Source organism: Cynocephalus volans, chromosome 2, assembly GCF_027409185.1.
Source record: "Cynocephalus volans isolate mCynVol1 chromosome 2, mCynVol1.pri, whole genome shotgun sequence".
Lineage (NCBI taxonomy): Eukaryota > Metazoa > Chordata > Mammalia > Dermoptera > Cynocephalidae > Cynocephalus > Cynocephalus volans.
In genome coordinates, this window is record NC_084461.1 from 51,655,329 (window position 1) to 51,669,406 (window position 14,078).

The 14,078-nt window shown below is 37.2% G+C and overlaps 1 protein-coding gene across 3 annotated transcripts; it reads right to left on the reverse strand.

The window, feature by feature from the left end:
* Window positions 1-4,052: 4,052 nt before the first annotated feature.
* On the reverse strand, window positions 4,053-7,773 carry SMIM15 (small integral membrane protein 15). Of its 3 annotated transcripts, none has more exons than XM_063087192.1 (3): window positions 7,512-7,598; window positions 6,314-6,448; window positions 4,053-5,443 (listed from the first exon to the last, which is right to left on the reverse strand). In XM_063087192.1, exon 3 carries the CDS (start codon window positions 5,419-5,421, stop codon window positions 5,197-5,199), a length of 225 nt encoding a protein of 74 aa, XP_062943262.1. In that variant the 5' UTR covers window positions 5,422-5,443; window positions 6,314-6,448; window positions 7,512-7,598; the 3' UTR covers window positions 4,053-5,196. The 3 variants fall into 3 exon arrangements, with proteins under 3 accessions (XP_062943262.1, XP_062943261.1, XP_062943263.1); XM_063087191.1 differs by having other exon boundaries at window positions 6,284-6,448; XM_063087193.1 differs by lacking the exon at window positions 6,314-6,448 and having other exon boundaries at window positions 7,512-7,773.
* Window positions 7,774-14,078: the final 6,305 nt, after the last annotated feature.

The window sequence follows — 14,078 nt, forward strand, 5'->3', positions numbered from 1 at the left end:
CTTTGTATTTTCTGAATGTACAATAGTTCTCTATTCCATTAAGAGATCATTTTTAGAATGCATGAGAAATGTGAGATTATGAACGATAGAAGGCTAACTTCTTTTAGACTTAATCCTTCATTTGATTTAGTCATCATTCTGCTTATGAATTTGCTTCGATTTGTTTTTCCCTCCTTGGGTTACTCCCTTTAGAGGTGTAATGCTCCCTTGTAGCTGTGAATGCTCAGTACATTTTGGATCATTATGATAATTTAGGAACCACCCTCAGATATATCTTGGTAGAAATAAGGGTAAATAGTGAGCTCTCCCAAATTATAAAAGAAAAAAAGTGAAAACATTTTTATTTCTGGAGAAGTACCGTGTAGGATTCTAAAGGACTAATCAAAAATGTGAACTTGGATAAAACATGCAGGCAAAGAAAATTCAGTTGATAAATGAAATAGAAGCCATAAATACCTTGACGAGAAGATGAGACAAAAGTTAGCTTATGGTGGGATTGTGGTTGGAGTTTGAAGAGAGGAATTAGGACCAATACAGGTAGACAATTCATCACAGAAGCCTGAAAGGACAGTGAAGAGAGAAATGGAGTTCCACAAGATCGAAAATTACTTTGGAAAATGGAAAGTAAAGGACTTTCAGAAAGCAGAAAGCAATTCCACTGATAGTTGGGACTCCAGTGGCTTATATATTAAAGAAAAATGTACACATAAAAATGTACACATTAAAACACTGATTACATAATAAAAGTATTTTTAGAGGGTCATGCGTTTTCTGGAGTGCACAAACAAGTTTTGCTGATATTCTAATATAGAGTCTTTCTCACACTGTTTGGTATATAATACAAAAGTACTTCAAATAGTTCATGGAAAAATTTGTCTTCTTTTTAAAGATTTGTATGTCTTTTAATTCTATTTTTCCACAAACTTTTTGAAGTACCTTTGTAGGTACACAATAAATATTTATTGGATGAATGACCCAAATTTTTATGCTTAGTTGAGTGTTAACAATGAATTCCTAAAAACACATAGATTAAAATTTTTATTTAATAGCAGGTAAAATTTTTAATTGGTAAGAAACACACTACAGAAAACTACAACTATTATAAGCATTCATACTAAAACAAGTAATCAAACAACATCACCACAACATACTTCATAACAAAAAACCCCTAGGTGATAATACCAATGTTGTAGCAGCCCTGTTAATATCACGTTGAACAGTTTGTCTTATTACATCATTACAAAGTGATATTACATTTTGTCATAGAGGCAAAAAAGGAACTAGCCACTAGATAATATAAAAGGAAGTATATTTTGTAGTGTGATTGGATTATGAGTTGAGATTTTCTTAAATACTGGATTGTAAGGAAACTAATAAATGTTTTAACACACTAGTGTTTCTACTGCCAAATAGCTAGCTACTAGCTATTAATTGTATTCTATATATGTTTGGCAAATGTTTCCCATACAGTTTTCATAAATAACATACGGCAGAATTTACATTAATTTTCAATTTTATGGTTTTCATTTTAAAATACCTGTCTTACATAAGTAGCAAAAGCCAAATCTTTCTCTTGTGGGAAAATGCCGTATGTTAAACTAAGATGATAATGCTGGCCCACCATTATTAGGAAATACTTACAAGGTGATTTTGAAAAGTGGGAATTAAGTTTATAATAATCCATCCATACTTCTTTCCTCCAGGCTAATTTGTTTAAGATGACTGGTTGCACTGGTAGGTTGTGTGAGAACACAGTTAAATCTCCTATGTAAAAATATAACTGTAATCTTGGCCTAATTAAAATTTGCCTTTCTAAACTTTTTTTGTTTTTTAAATACTTGGTTCTTAAGCCAGACACATGCAAAGCAGAATTAAAATATTAAATAATTAGCTTGTCTGCCACTATCGTATCTCACATTTTAAATAGTTATACTTTGGACATTTACAAATTTATTATCATCAAAATGTCTTTTCATCTGTTCAAGACCAGACTTCAAGCCTATGCCCAAAGTTGTTTAATTTCACAAGTAAAAATGTTAACCTAATTTAAGAATATCATACATACCTTAAGTACTTCTGAAATAAATCCTTCCTGACTTTCTGTGCCTCTGCATATCGTATGTTTTTGGTTTTTTACAGTAATGGGCTTAACATTATGCAAACTGCTGAAGTGTAGAAAGTGTTGTTGGCTATTGGATTTAATCATATAAACCCAGCCTATTAGCTATATCCTAGATATTTTAAGTTAAAAACCAACCAAACTGGAGAAATCCTTTTCTATTCCTATTTTTACTAATAGATTCTGGCTGTCATTTTATTTTACTAACCTTGAATCAGTGCCGTTATATTGATTTTTTTATTTAAAATGTAACCTGAATTTAGACCAGGCTCTCTCAAACTTATGTTCTTTGGGGAAGAAAGAGGCATAAAGGCGAGTCTGTAGTAGTCAAATTAAGTTAAAAGATTCCAAAAAATCATGCAGGAAAGAAACCTGTCCAGGTTTTACTTATGTTCCCCAAACTTTTGTATTTCAGCGTGAAATCCCTTTTAATGTGTTTGAGAAATGCAGAATTTGTGTCTAAATATTTATTCCAGATATGAAGTAAATCAGTGATTCAGTTGCAAACATGAAAACAATCCATCCTAATAGGATCAAATTTCCTCTAACTTAGAACCAGATAAAATATAAAGTACCCCTTGCCACTTTCCTTTACTTCGTGTATGAAGGAAGGAATTGGGTGAGGCACTGGTAATTATAATTTATTTCAACATTAGGTTTCCAGCTTACAGCTTCCTAAGCTTATTTCCAGTTTGTTTACTGTAAAGAAACAAAAGTAAAACATGTCCTTACACATCTGATATACAGTAGTGCCATGCTTAAGTTTATCACATGGTCCAAATTCTAACACACAAACATCTATTTAATTTTTGTTTTATTTTAGGTAAAATGTTTGTTACAGGCAGCCTGGGGACAACTTGTTTTTTCCCCCCAAAACCAGCCATAAAAAGGTAATAGATTGTATTCAGTTCTCGGAACTTCAGAAACAGCACAATTAAATAGGAAAGCAATTTTTTTAAAGAAGTATTCTAGATAATAGTAAATGGAATTCTTTCAACAATTGTACTATTTGATTCAGTGAAATAAGATGGATTTTTCTGAAGAATCTCAATCCTCACAATATTCTCTATGTTAAACTCCTCCCCACCACCACACACACACAGCCACAAATACTATAAAACTTTGTTGATCTCACAGGTATAAAAAGTCTCTGTAAATGTTGGAAAAAGCAGAGTAACAAATATCCTATGTCAAACAAACACAAAATTGGCATGTGTTAAGACTTTCATAGAAATTATAGAAAAAAGACTTTTAAATACCTTTAAACTGTCACAACAGAACCAATGAAACCACAGCTTTAGTAGATAACTGAGAATTATAACGACTAGATTCTTTGCTTCAATGCTTCTACTCTAAAATGTGGCCATATACAAAATATATATCACACACACATATATAAATTCTTTCCATGAACAACTCAACTGCTGGAAACTGTATTTTAGACACATCTTAACCTCATTTTTCTTAAACTGGGCTCTGTAGACCCAAGGTTTTAATTTCAATGATAATAGAGAAAGTATATCCTAGATGACCTGAGTAACTAACTCATAACTACAACCTAAAATAATAGCATTACGTGGTGTTCAAACTGATCCACCATTCTTAGGGGTCCTGAGGTTCTCAAACTTGAGAGGTGCTGTCCTAAACTTTTACAAGTGTGCTTAGCTATAAGTGAAATTCATAACTCTTTGAAAAATCTGACTTTCATAACATATCTCACTTAAATTATTACCCCCCCAAAAAACACAAAAACCTAGGACCTCTTTATAAAAAGTATCAAATTTATTTCAATATCTAGTTTTATTTTAAAATTAGAGTCGGACAATTTTTTTAACTGAAAATTCATTATCAGAGGTGCAGAAAACATTAATAAGCTATTAAATAGTACTGACAGTGAATAAAATTACTGAACCATGCATTTATAAAAGCCATGTTTAATAGTAAAAAGTTCCAGTTATACTATTTAACTGAAAAAAACACTTTAGATCTTTACTTCTAATTATAGCACATTCTCATTTTAACATAATTTATTCCTTTCACCCAACTGCAACTATGCCCAACAAAATTATTCCAAACTTTAAGCCTTTCTTTACCACTTATGAAATATGACTTAACTGTTACTCTTTAAGAGTTCTTTAAAAGAAATTTGAAATTTTAATTTTCACTTTGAACTTGTTTGATCAAAAAATTCAGGACATCACTACCACATAAGTTAAAGAATGGAATAAAAAACAAAATAGTATCTATATAACCAGCAAATTATGTGATAAGACATTTGAAATATTTTACAGTTCTACATATTAAGAGAATAAACTGGCTCCAAGTTACTATAGTATTTGGTATTTTTACTGCAAGCTTTAAATAACAGTGCTGCTCTTTTCAACAAGTCACCTCTAAGAAAATGGCAGTGCTCATAAGTAAAAAAGCTGTTATATCCAGTAGGTGGTATTCTAGTCAGGATAATAGAATTCTTTATAAAATTAGGTTTCAAAAATGCAGAATGTCTTGATAATTACCACTGTCTCAAAGGCTGAAATCAGAAAAATGCAGAAAATATTACTTTGCTTTGAGAAAGGCAGAAATGATTCTATTCCAACAAATAAGCAATAATGATAAAAAGGTATGATTAATATACTGTATCTCTTTTAAGCCAAAGCATACTTTTCACCTCAGAGAGGAAAATTATGACTTTAACATTCTTAATTTCCTTTGTCCTTAACAGGATCCCATTTTAAACCTTTATTTGAATACAGTTCATAATCTAAAGTCATTTTTCTCCACAAGATGTTTTCACTGCAATATGTAAGCTGCTAAATGACAAATAACTAAATCAGTTATAAAATAGAATTTGTACCTTACTAAATGCTATTTTACAATAACTCAATAGATAACAAATTTCTATACCCAAGCCTAAAAGTTACAGTACTCATATCAGAACTAACTTGATTCTTCCATATGGTCAGATTTCATTTATGAAATAATACTGTCATAAAATCCAAAGGAATCTTAGTGCATTCTTTCAAAGCTGCATAATTTTCCAAATGATTTTCCTCTGGTTGCAAAACTTGTTCATTTTTTCAATCCTTTTTTAGTCGTTTAGCTTTTGCAATATTTTCTTGACGTTTTTGTTTCTTCTTTTGCTCCTTCTCCCTGGCTTCAATCATCTTGGCCAATTTCCAGGAGAGTACAGCACTTGCTAGGAACAGTGGAGTAAGGGCCAAAATAACTGTTGTAAGGAAGCCATATGGGTCTTTTGCAGCCCATTCCACAACATACTCAGCCCAAGCCTTTATATCAAACATCTTTGTAGCAGTCTTAGGAAAACTGTGGGGGCAGAGGAACAAAACAACAGGAGAAAGACTACGTGGTTAATCAAATTTTGAAAAAGTTACACAACCAGTTAACTGAGAATTCCATTACCACGCATTAGTTTGTTTTATAAAAAAGTACTAGTTAGTTCTATTTCAGTAAAGACTAATATCTCCAATTAGGAAAAAATAATTCAATAGGACAACCAGAATAGTTGACAAGAGATGTAAAGTTATAGAAGATAAAAGGAAAAACCATGTGATTGTCACAAAGACTATTCATTCTCACATGCCTCCTATATTCAAGACAAACTATTTAGCTGCAGACTTTTAAAGTGCTACGTACTCATTCCAGGAAACAGCTGAATCCTGTTTATCATTTTTTGGCATATCCTTAGTACTAGTAAGTACTAATTAACAAAAATACAAATCATCAAATTTGGTGTTTGAAAAGGACAAGCACAGAGCATATGAAATGCTCTCAAGAGAAAGGGAGGTAATAGATGGCTATTTCCATGAATGGAAAAGAGAGGGTAAAGGAGCCATGATGATATCCACATTCATATGCCAAGAGATAGAAGCAAAAAGTGATATGCTATTTTATGCCTTTTCAGCTTTGAGAATCCCTGTTGGAATAAACATAATTTAATAAATGAGAAAAGTAGCCATAACAGGTACCATGAATTTTGTTCATTTTGAGTTGGTAAAAGAGGGCCATCTGGCAAATGAGGATGGTGTGGAATTGAGTGACATTTTCTTTTTTGCCCCAAAGGCCTTTCATGTTTGTGTCAAACTCTGTTCGAAGTGGAGAATTAGAATACCTGGGTAGGGAATAAGTGTACATAGAGACACTTACGTTTCAGCTGGGATTAAAAAATTCATGTACCTTAGGCTTGAGTAGTGATGTCTAACTTTGTCCTGGGATTATTAGTGAGCCAATCACAATTTCAGATGACCCTTGGTTGGTTGTGTTGTCTTCTTCATTAGTTCTATCGGACACTTCTGAGAGAAGGTTTAAATTCTACATAGTGGGTGAGTTGAAAAGAATAAAAAAAAAATTTAAGTAACAACTTTCACAGTAATTGTAATAAAATTTTAAATGGAAAATTTTAAATTTTATATGTGCAACCTATAAATGACATGTAAAATTTCCTATCAATCATAAGCATCTACTACCTGTTTCTTCCTAACTGCAAATGCCCTGTAAGAAAATCTTAATTACTAAAAATCAAGTATTTTACTGTTATTTATTTCAATAATAAAATTATTTATGAAGTTCATTGACATAAAAAAAGACAAGTTGGCTCACTGATGTTACACAACATATCCATTCCTAGATCTTGAATTTTTTATACTGAAAATGTTGCCATTCATTCATTCATTGGATTAGGTACTCATTACAAATTTAAGCACCTTGCCTTACTCTTTAAAGGTTTTTTGGTCTATTATACAATTCAAATCCTTTATAGAAAAATCAGAAAATACAACCGAAACAAATTATAAATCATCCACAATTCCATCACCTCAAGAAAATTGTCACTGATTTTAATTATTATCTTTCCACTGTTTCTTCATATTTTCAACAAAAATGTCTATTTTCGACTGAAGATACATAAAAGCGCCCACGATGTTATTAAATATCCTATCCCAACTTCACGCGCCGCCACCCACAGTCGGAACTAGGCTCTACTGATACCGATCTTTCTTCAGCTTCTCCAGCCCAGGAACGAATTAACTCATGCAAGTTTCAGAGATGAGCAAAGGAACTTTGCAATAAGAGCAAAGCGGGAGTCAAGGACCTGATTTATGGCAAAGTTTTATCCATTAACACAGTGAAAAGAGTTATCGTCCACAGGACACACATCTCCCGTGCAACTCAATTTCGGACCCCAATGCCTGTGCCTCCCACACTTGAGGAATAAATACGATTCTTTCGCCCAAAATGTGTCGACGGGGCTTGATCTCCGGACCTGCCCCGCGTGGCGCCTAGAGCTGCAGCCGGTACACTTCACGGCCATTCGCACCTCCTCCTTTGTCTTTGGCTCCTTCCTTATATTTACCCCCGCTCACGCTTCTTTCCTTACCCTAACCGGCCCCGGCCGTGGCCGACGTTCACCCCGACCCTTCGGCCTTGCCAAGCGCGGGCTCCTGGTCCGGCCGCGGGCCAGGCGGGGCTCGCAGAACCCGGGGCCCCGGAATCCGGGTCGGCCCCGCCACACCTTGCGCCGCCCGCACCGCGGCCACCCCCGCTGCTCAGGGGGCAAAACCAAGTCACGGTTTTGGTTTTGGAAGCGGCCGCCACCAGGGTCCCCTGCACGGCGCCAGGGGTCGGACTGTCACTTCCAACTCACCACCAGGCCGGAAGCAGGAAGACGGAAGCCGCGTCCCCCGCGGCCCGCCCACAGGCCGCCCCAGCCTCCAGGAGGGCGGGAGGAAGTCGCGAGCGGCTTCCGGCTGCGCCGTCGCAGCGGGGACCCGGGGACCTCAACTTCCAGCCGTGGGAGGGCGGGGCAGAGGTTTCCGGGGAGCCGCAGGTGAGGCCGCGCGGGCGCCGGGATCACCCCCGGACCAGAGTCCGAGACGGGCGCCTGCTGCCGGGGACTAAGGAGTGGGCCAGGAGGCACGAGGCGGCCTCGAGGAGCGCGTCCGACTCTCCCGGGCATCTGCCTTTGCCCCCCGAGGTCAGTCGGGAAACAGCCCTCCTGCCGCGCTGAAGCCGGACGGTTAGAGCAGGGTCCCTATGGGCGGTCCTGAGCAAAGAGCGACGGCCAGAAAGGAGTTGGTCCCTACAAGCCGCCCAAAGTCAAGGTGAGGGTCACACAACGACCCTTGAAGGATTCTGGCGAATTCATCCTGGTCCGCACCTCACCCCATGCTCCTCTTCTGGTTCGACAATAGTTCAGTTCTCACAAGAAAGAGACAGAGAAGCTGGGCGGTGATGGGTCCACTGAACCAAGGGGAAATGCAGCCGTGCTGTGTGAAACAGGGCTTTTGTTAGTTTTAAGAATCTAACTCATTTCACAAAAGAACGGTCGATATTTGCCCAGAGTATACTTGATGATAAATAATCAGACTGTCGGTGCTTAGTGTTCCCACAGGTACTTATTATTTCAATGCACAAATAAAGGGATGCGAAAGTCAACAAGCAGAAAGGGTGAGTTAATATTGTCTTCTAATTTACAGGAACTGAAACACTTGCTCTGGTTTGGTTGGTGACCGAATTTTGTGATTGCTTGCACTTGAACTGCTCTGACTGCCTCTGGCAAATGTTGCAACACCTCTTCACTGTTGTGTGCCAAATAAAGCAAGTTTTTATTCTTGAAAGACTGTAGAATGTTCTCTTTGAGGAGCTAGCTGTAACATGTATAACTAATTTAGGATAACAACAGTAACTATTATTTATCAGGGAACAGGCTTTTGGCAGATAATCTTACTATATAAAAAACTGTTCGTTGGGCATATGATAATGTTTGTATGTTGTATTACCAGCAGCTGTTTTCTTACTCATTCTTGTTTGAAAACCAGGATGATTTCAAAGCCTATGCTGCTTAGACCTAGCCTGTACCTGTAGTAGCCAGAAAAAGCAAACCCGGTCACTGGATTGTGTGCATTGAAAACTTTACTTGCTAGAGGTCACTGATTTTTTTTTTTTAATTTGCCCAAGTAGTAAATCCCGGATGGGGTCAGAATTTATTCTTTCAACATCCTTCACTCCAGAGGCTGATGTGTGTGTGTGTTTTATTTTTATCATGGATAGACAGTTTTTCAAATTACTGCCTCCCAGCAGTTCCTCTGTTGCATCCCTGGTTAAAAGCACAGGACTCTTGGGCAGGAAGAAAAGGCACATAAGTAGATCACCTCTGTAGCTCTTTGGCTGTAATCTAGACCAGGCCTTCACTGTCTTATTTTACTGATCTAATTTCTAATTAATTACAAGGTGGGGTACAAGCCCAGGAGCAGCATAGGGGTTGCCACAGAGGACCTCCTTTCTGCAATCTGCATTGCCTTAAGTAAGGGTGGTGTCAAGATTGATTCCGATGCTGTGGACTACTCTCTAGTGAGTAGTCTTTCCTTGTGAGTTGAGAGTCACAGGTCTTAGTACTATGATAAATCATTCTGAGCCTGTTTCCTGTTCTATGTGTGGAAGGTGTACGAGGTGATCTCTAGTGCCCTTTTAGCTTCAAAATCCGAATTGGACTAGATTTGGCCATTTTCCTGACTCATGCTTCATAAACAGCAGCATAGTAAGGTATTTTAGTAGAAACATCATTGCCAGTTTTCTTAAGACCTTATTTTTTATTTGAAAAGATGCTGAATTTGGTTTTTATTCTCTCTCCAACGTCTTTTAAAATACCAATTTAGAATAATAAAACAAGATCTGCTTTATTTATTTTTAAGAAATAAAATAAGTTATTCTTATTCATGTAACTTTAACCAAATTAATAAAACCTTACAGTATTAAGTAGGGTCTACCTTTGTATAAGAATAATTCCTGTGTAGCATATCATACTACCAGCCTGATCAACACTAGTATATTCTATTGCAATTATATTTTGTAAATGGAGTCTTATAAAATTCTAACAGGTTTTTCTCTTGAGAAGGGAGGTAAGCTCTAAGAGTTTTGTGCTATTTGTTTGCTAAAAAGTCTTTTTCTCTTGGTTCGTACAAAGTTACATTTCACTCTAACCCATGTCAGTTGTGAATAAGTGAAACCAGAGATTCTACTCATAATACTAGTAACAATAATAATGTAATAACAATATAATAATTTAGTCTTTCCTAAGAAACTTTGAGAGCTCTCTCACCTGCACATGTGCTTATTTCCTGCAATAATTCTTTACAATTTGACTTATTTTGATAGAATTGGTTTTTTCCCTGAGTTTTATTTTTGCGAGGTTTTTTTTTCCCATTGAAACACATTGTAAATACATTTCGCGTGTGTGTGTGTGTGTGTGTGTGTGTGTGTGTGTGTGTGTGTGTGTGTGTGTGTGCGTGTGCGTGTGCGTGCGCGCGCGCGCGCGCGCGCGCGCCCCCGTCCGGCCGTCCGTCCGACCGGTAAGGGGGTTATCCGTCCGACCGGTAAGGGGATCGTAACCCCTTGGTAACCCCTTGGCTTGGTGTTGCCTGCACCGCGCTCAGCCAGTGAGCGCACAGGCCATCCCTATATAGGATCCGAACCCGCGGCCCGCACTCTCTCGAGTGAGCCACGGGGTCGGCCCGTAAATACATTTCTTAATAGGCACATTTATGTAATTTTTAAAAAATAATCATGTTTCAGTGATATTTGAAAGATCATACTGAAGAATAATAATTTTTTGAAAGCTATTTATTGAGTACTTACTCTGTATCAAGTACTGGGCTAAGTGCTTCCCACCTGTTATAGCTAATCTTAACAGTAAACAACCCCACAGGATTGTGTTCTTATACCCATTATATAAATAAGGAACCAGAGCCTTAAAAAGTAGAGCAGGATTCTAAACACATCTGGCCCAAATCACTGCTTGTTTTTAATATCCAAAAACTTCACACAAAAAAATGCAGATTTCATAAAATAAAACTTTTTTTGCATTCTGTGATTGTTAATTGATAATAACTAAAATCCCTCCATATTTCAAATTTGCCTGCCCAGGTGGTGGCAGCATGTCTCAAAGAGCTAATGTCCTGGGGAAGGTTTTTTCCAACCTTGTCAGTTGATTTGCTTCCCCTGGCAGCTTGCCAGAAAGGGATCTGAACCCTTGACCTGGTGTTATAACACCATGTTCTAACCAGTGGAGCTAAGCGTCCAGCCCTTGGTTTGCTTCTTTGTCTCGCACACATAACCTATCATCCTCTTAACTTCTCTGTTGGGCCCTTTCTCTACTATTAGACCAGCCCATCAGTGGTTCATCTTCCCATTATGCTTATCTTCTGAATGGATCACACTCTGCCAATTTCCTTTCAACCTGTTTTACCTACAAAATATCACCACGTTATTTTCTAGAAAACTAATTTAGGCCTATACAGTAAAAGAATTTTTTTCAATGGTTGTTATTTCAGAAACACTCTTAAACTAAATATTAGCTGATATTATTAGGAAATACTTAAATTAGAAGGCATGCTTCTTACACATATGGGATACACCAATCAAGGAAGTAATGAAAAGCTTTTGAAAGAATTAGTTTTCAAAATAAGAACAAGATTTGGTAGGGAGTAGTGCAAGGTTATATAATTCAGAAAGAATGCATATAAATATATAGCAGCATAACTTGTTTAACCTTCTTTAGCCAAAAATTGCTTAGAACATTCTTTTCATATCTTGCAGGGCTACTGCGTTCCTAGAGGTTTTAAATCAAGTGCTACCTTGTCACAAAAGGCTTCTCAACTCCTATTACTTTTTTTTTTTTTTAAGAACATTTACCTCAATGTGATATCTTACTTGTTTACTGGTTTTTTGTCTTTTTTTCCCACTATAATGTAAGCTATATGGGATCAGTTACCCTAGTACCTAGAACATTGTTTTAAATCATTGATTTTAAGATATGGCATTGCTGCTTACAAATAAAACTGTTTATGTTTGAATGAATCATGAAATAATTAAAATCCTGGGTATTTGTGAAGCTCATATTAAAGTACCAGTGTTGGAGTATGTTTCAAATGTGGTAAGAGATGCCCCAGTAAGAAGAGGTCTAAAGATTAATGAACGTTTTGGGAAAGGTTGAAGTAATTGTGGTTATCTTGTTAATGAAAGAAAACTAGTTACTTAATGATTTCCAAGTATGTAAAAGTATTTACAGGAAAGTAGTGATTCATCATCTCTACTGATAAGAGAAAAGGAATTACTCCTAGACTATAGGTGCTAAGATTTAAGATAAGAACAGGCTAGACTAGAGATCTAAATAGAGATCTGTGAAAATGGGATGAGAGTGTATATGCAGACCAGATGCCCTCTCTAGATATTTTCCAGCCTTATGATTTCCAATGCAGATTTCAGAAGTACTTAGATTAGATAGCAGGTGTTTCTCTTGCTGATTATTCCTTGCTGCTCAGGGCTATTTCCATACATTTTAGAACCAATTCAGTGTGCTTTTTGAACACAGTCAATACAGGTGGTTATATATTGCTGCTTTAGGTTAGTCTATAGAATTTTGTTCACATAATACTGGATACCACGTGTCTGCTTCTTTAATACCAAAACTTTACATTTACAGTGCTTAATCTCCAGAATGCACTATACATATACATGCAGCATACTATTTCCCTGTAGAGGACATCCTTTTGGAGGTAAAATGTCCAATAAATCCTTCTGAAACCCTGGGTTGCAGTCCTGCTAAAGTTATGAGAGACCCTAAGCTTTCTTGCTAATCTAGAGGGTCAAATATTAGGCCTATCCCTAAATGATGTAATTATTTTATCTATAAGTTATCTTTTATTTCTGTGCTTGGTTCTCCTAGCCCTTTGTCGTGGATTCAATTATGTCCCCCCGAAACTCACTGAAGCTTGAATTGTGTCCCCCAAGTGTTACGTATTACAAACTTGGCCCCCACTGTGACTCTTAAAAGGATGGGAAATCCTATTATGGTAATTGAAAGGTGGAGCCTTGATGAGGTGATTAGATTGTGGACCATGCTGTAGTGAATGGATTAAAAATGGTGGTCAGGGGTATGGTTCTGAGGGCTTTAAAAGGAGAGGAGAGTCTGTCTCTCTCCACTCTCTCTTCTATGACATATTTGCAATGTGATACCCTGCCATCACTGTCACCACCAACAAGGCCTTCACCAGCAGGGTTCCCTGGACTTTGGACTTCCCAGCCTCAGAAACGGTAAGCAATAAATATCATTTTCTTATAAATTACCCACGTTCATGTATTTTGTTATAAGCAATAAAAACAGACTAATATACTCTTAAATAGGAATCGCCATCCCATTGGGAAAATTAAACCATGTATAAGAAGCCTTCTGTGTACAAACTTTTTATTGCAAAAGCAGCCCCTAGCATCATCACCTTCACCAAGTAGCATTTTAATTTGAACCTTCTGACTTCACGTAAGCAAGCTGAATGTTAAAGATATAAAAATCTTTAACTGCATTTGCTGTATGATATTGTCAGGGACCTTGTCATATACAGTACCCTTTATATAAAGTCCCATGTAAGATATTTTAAAATGTGATTCTAAGAAAAGTTTTGGAAGCCATTTTTTGATAGAATATGTCTGTCTTTGATTTGACTGTCAGGAAGCTCAAGAGCCAAATTTGAAATGCATGTTTAACATCTATCCTAACCCACATACTTGCATTTCTTTTAAAATATATTTTTCCTAGAACAGGTGTCCTGTATCATTATTACTTACGGCACCTTAAGTCCTTCGTGAAATAAGATAGGATATAGGTTGCCTGTAGGTAAAGTGTTTGGAGCTCAGAACTTTACGTAGACACCCTTGATATGTAACAAGTATTCATTAGTTAAATTTTCCCCGGAGTTTCAAGATGGCGGCGGCTGCGGCGGCTGGCGCGGAGTAGCTGAGGTGGAAAAGGTGGCCACTGGGCCTCAGGCAGCCGGGAAACTTGTGGACCTTCCTCTGGCCATCTCTTAAGGGAGGACTGCTGCTGCTGGCCGGTCGTGGGGGCTCAACGCCACTTTGCCCCCGGCAGGAGAGGCTGCCTCATTTACAGGCA

Coding starts and splice junctions, on each gene's coding strand:
- SMIM15 (XM_063087191.1), bottom strand. CDS start 6,309: ATGAATTTTTTAATCCCAGCTGAAAC. Junction 5,444..6,283: donor TTTTTAATCCCAGCTGAAAC/GTAAGTGTCTCT, acceptor CTGCCCCCACAG/TTTTCCTAAGACTGCTACAA.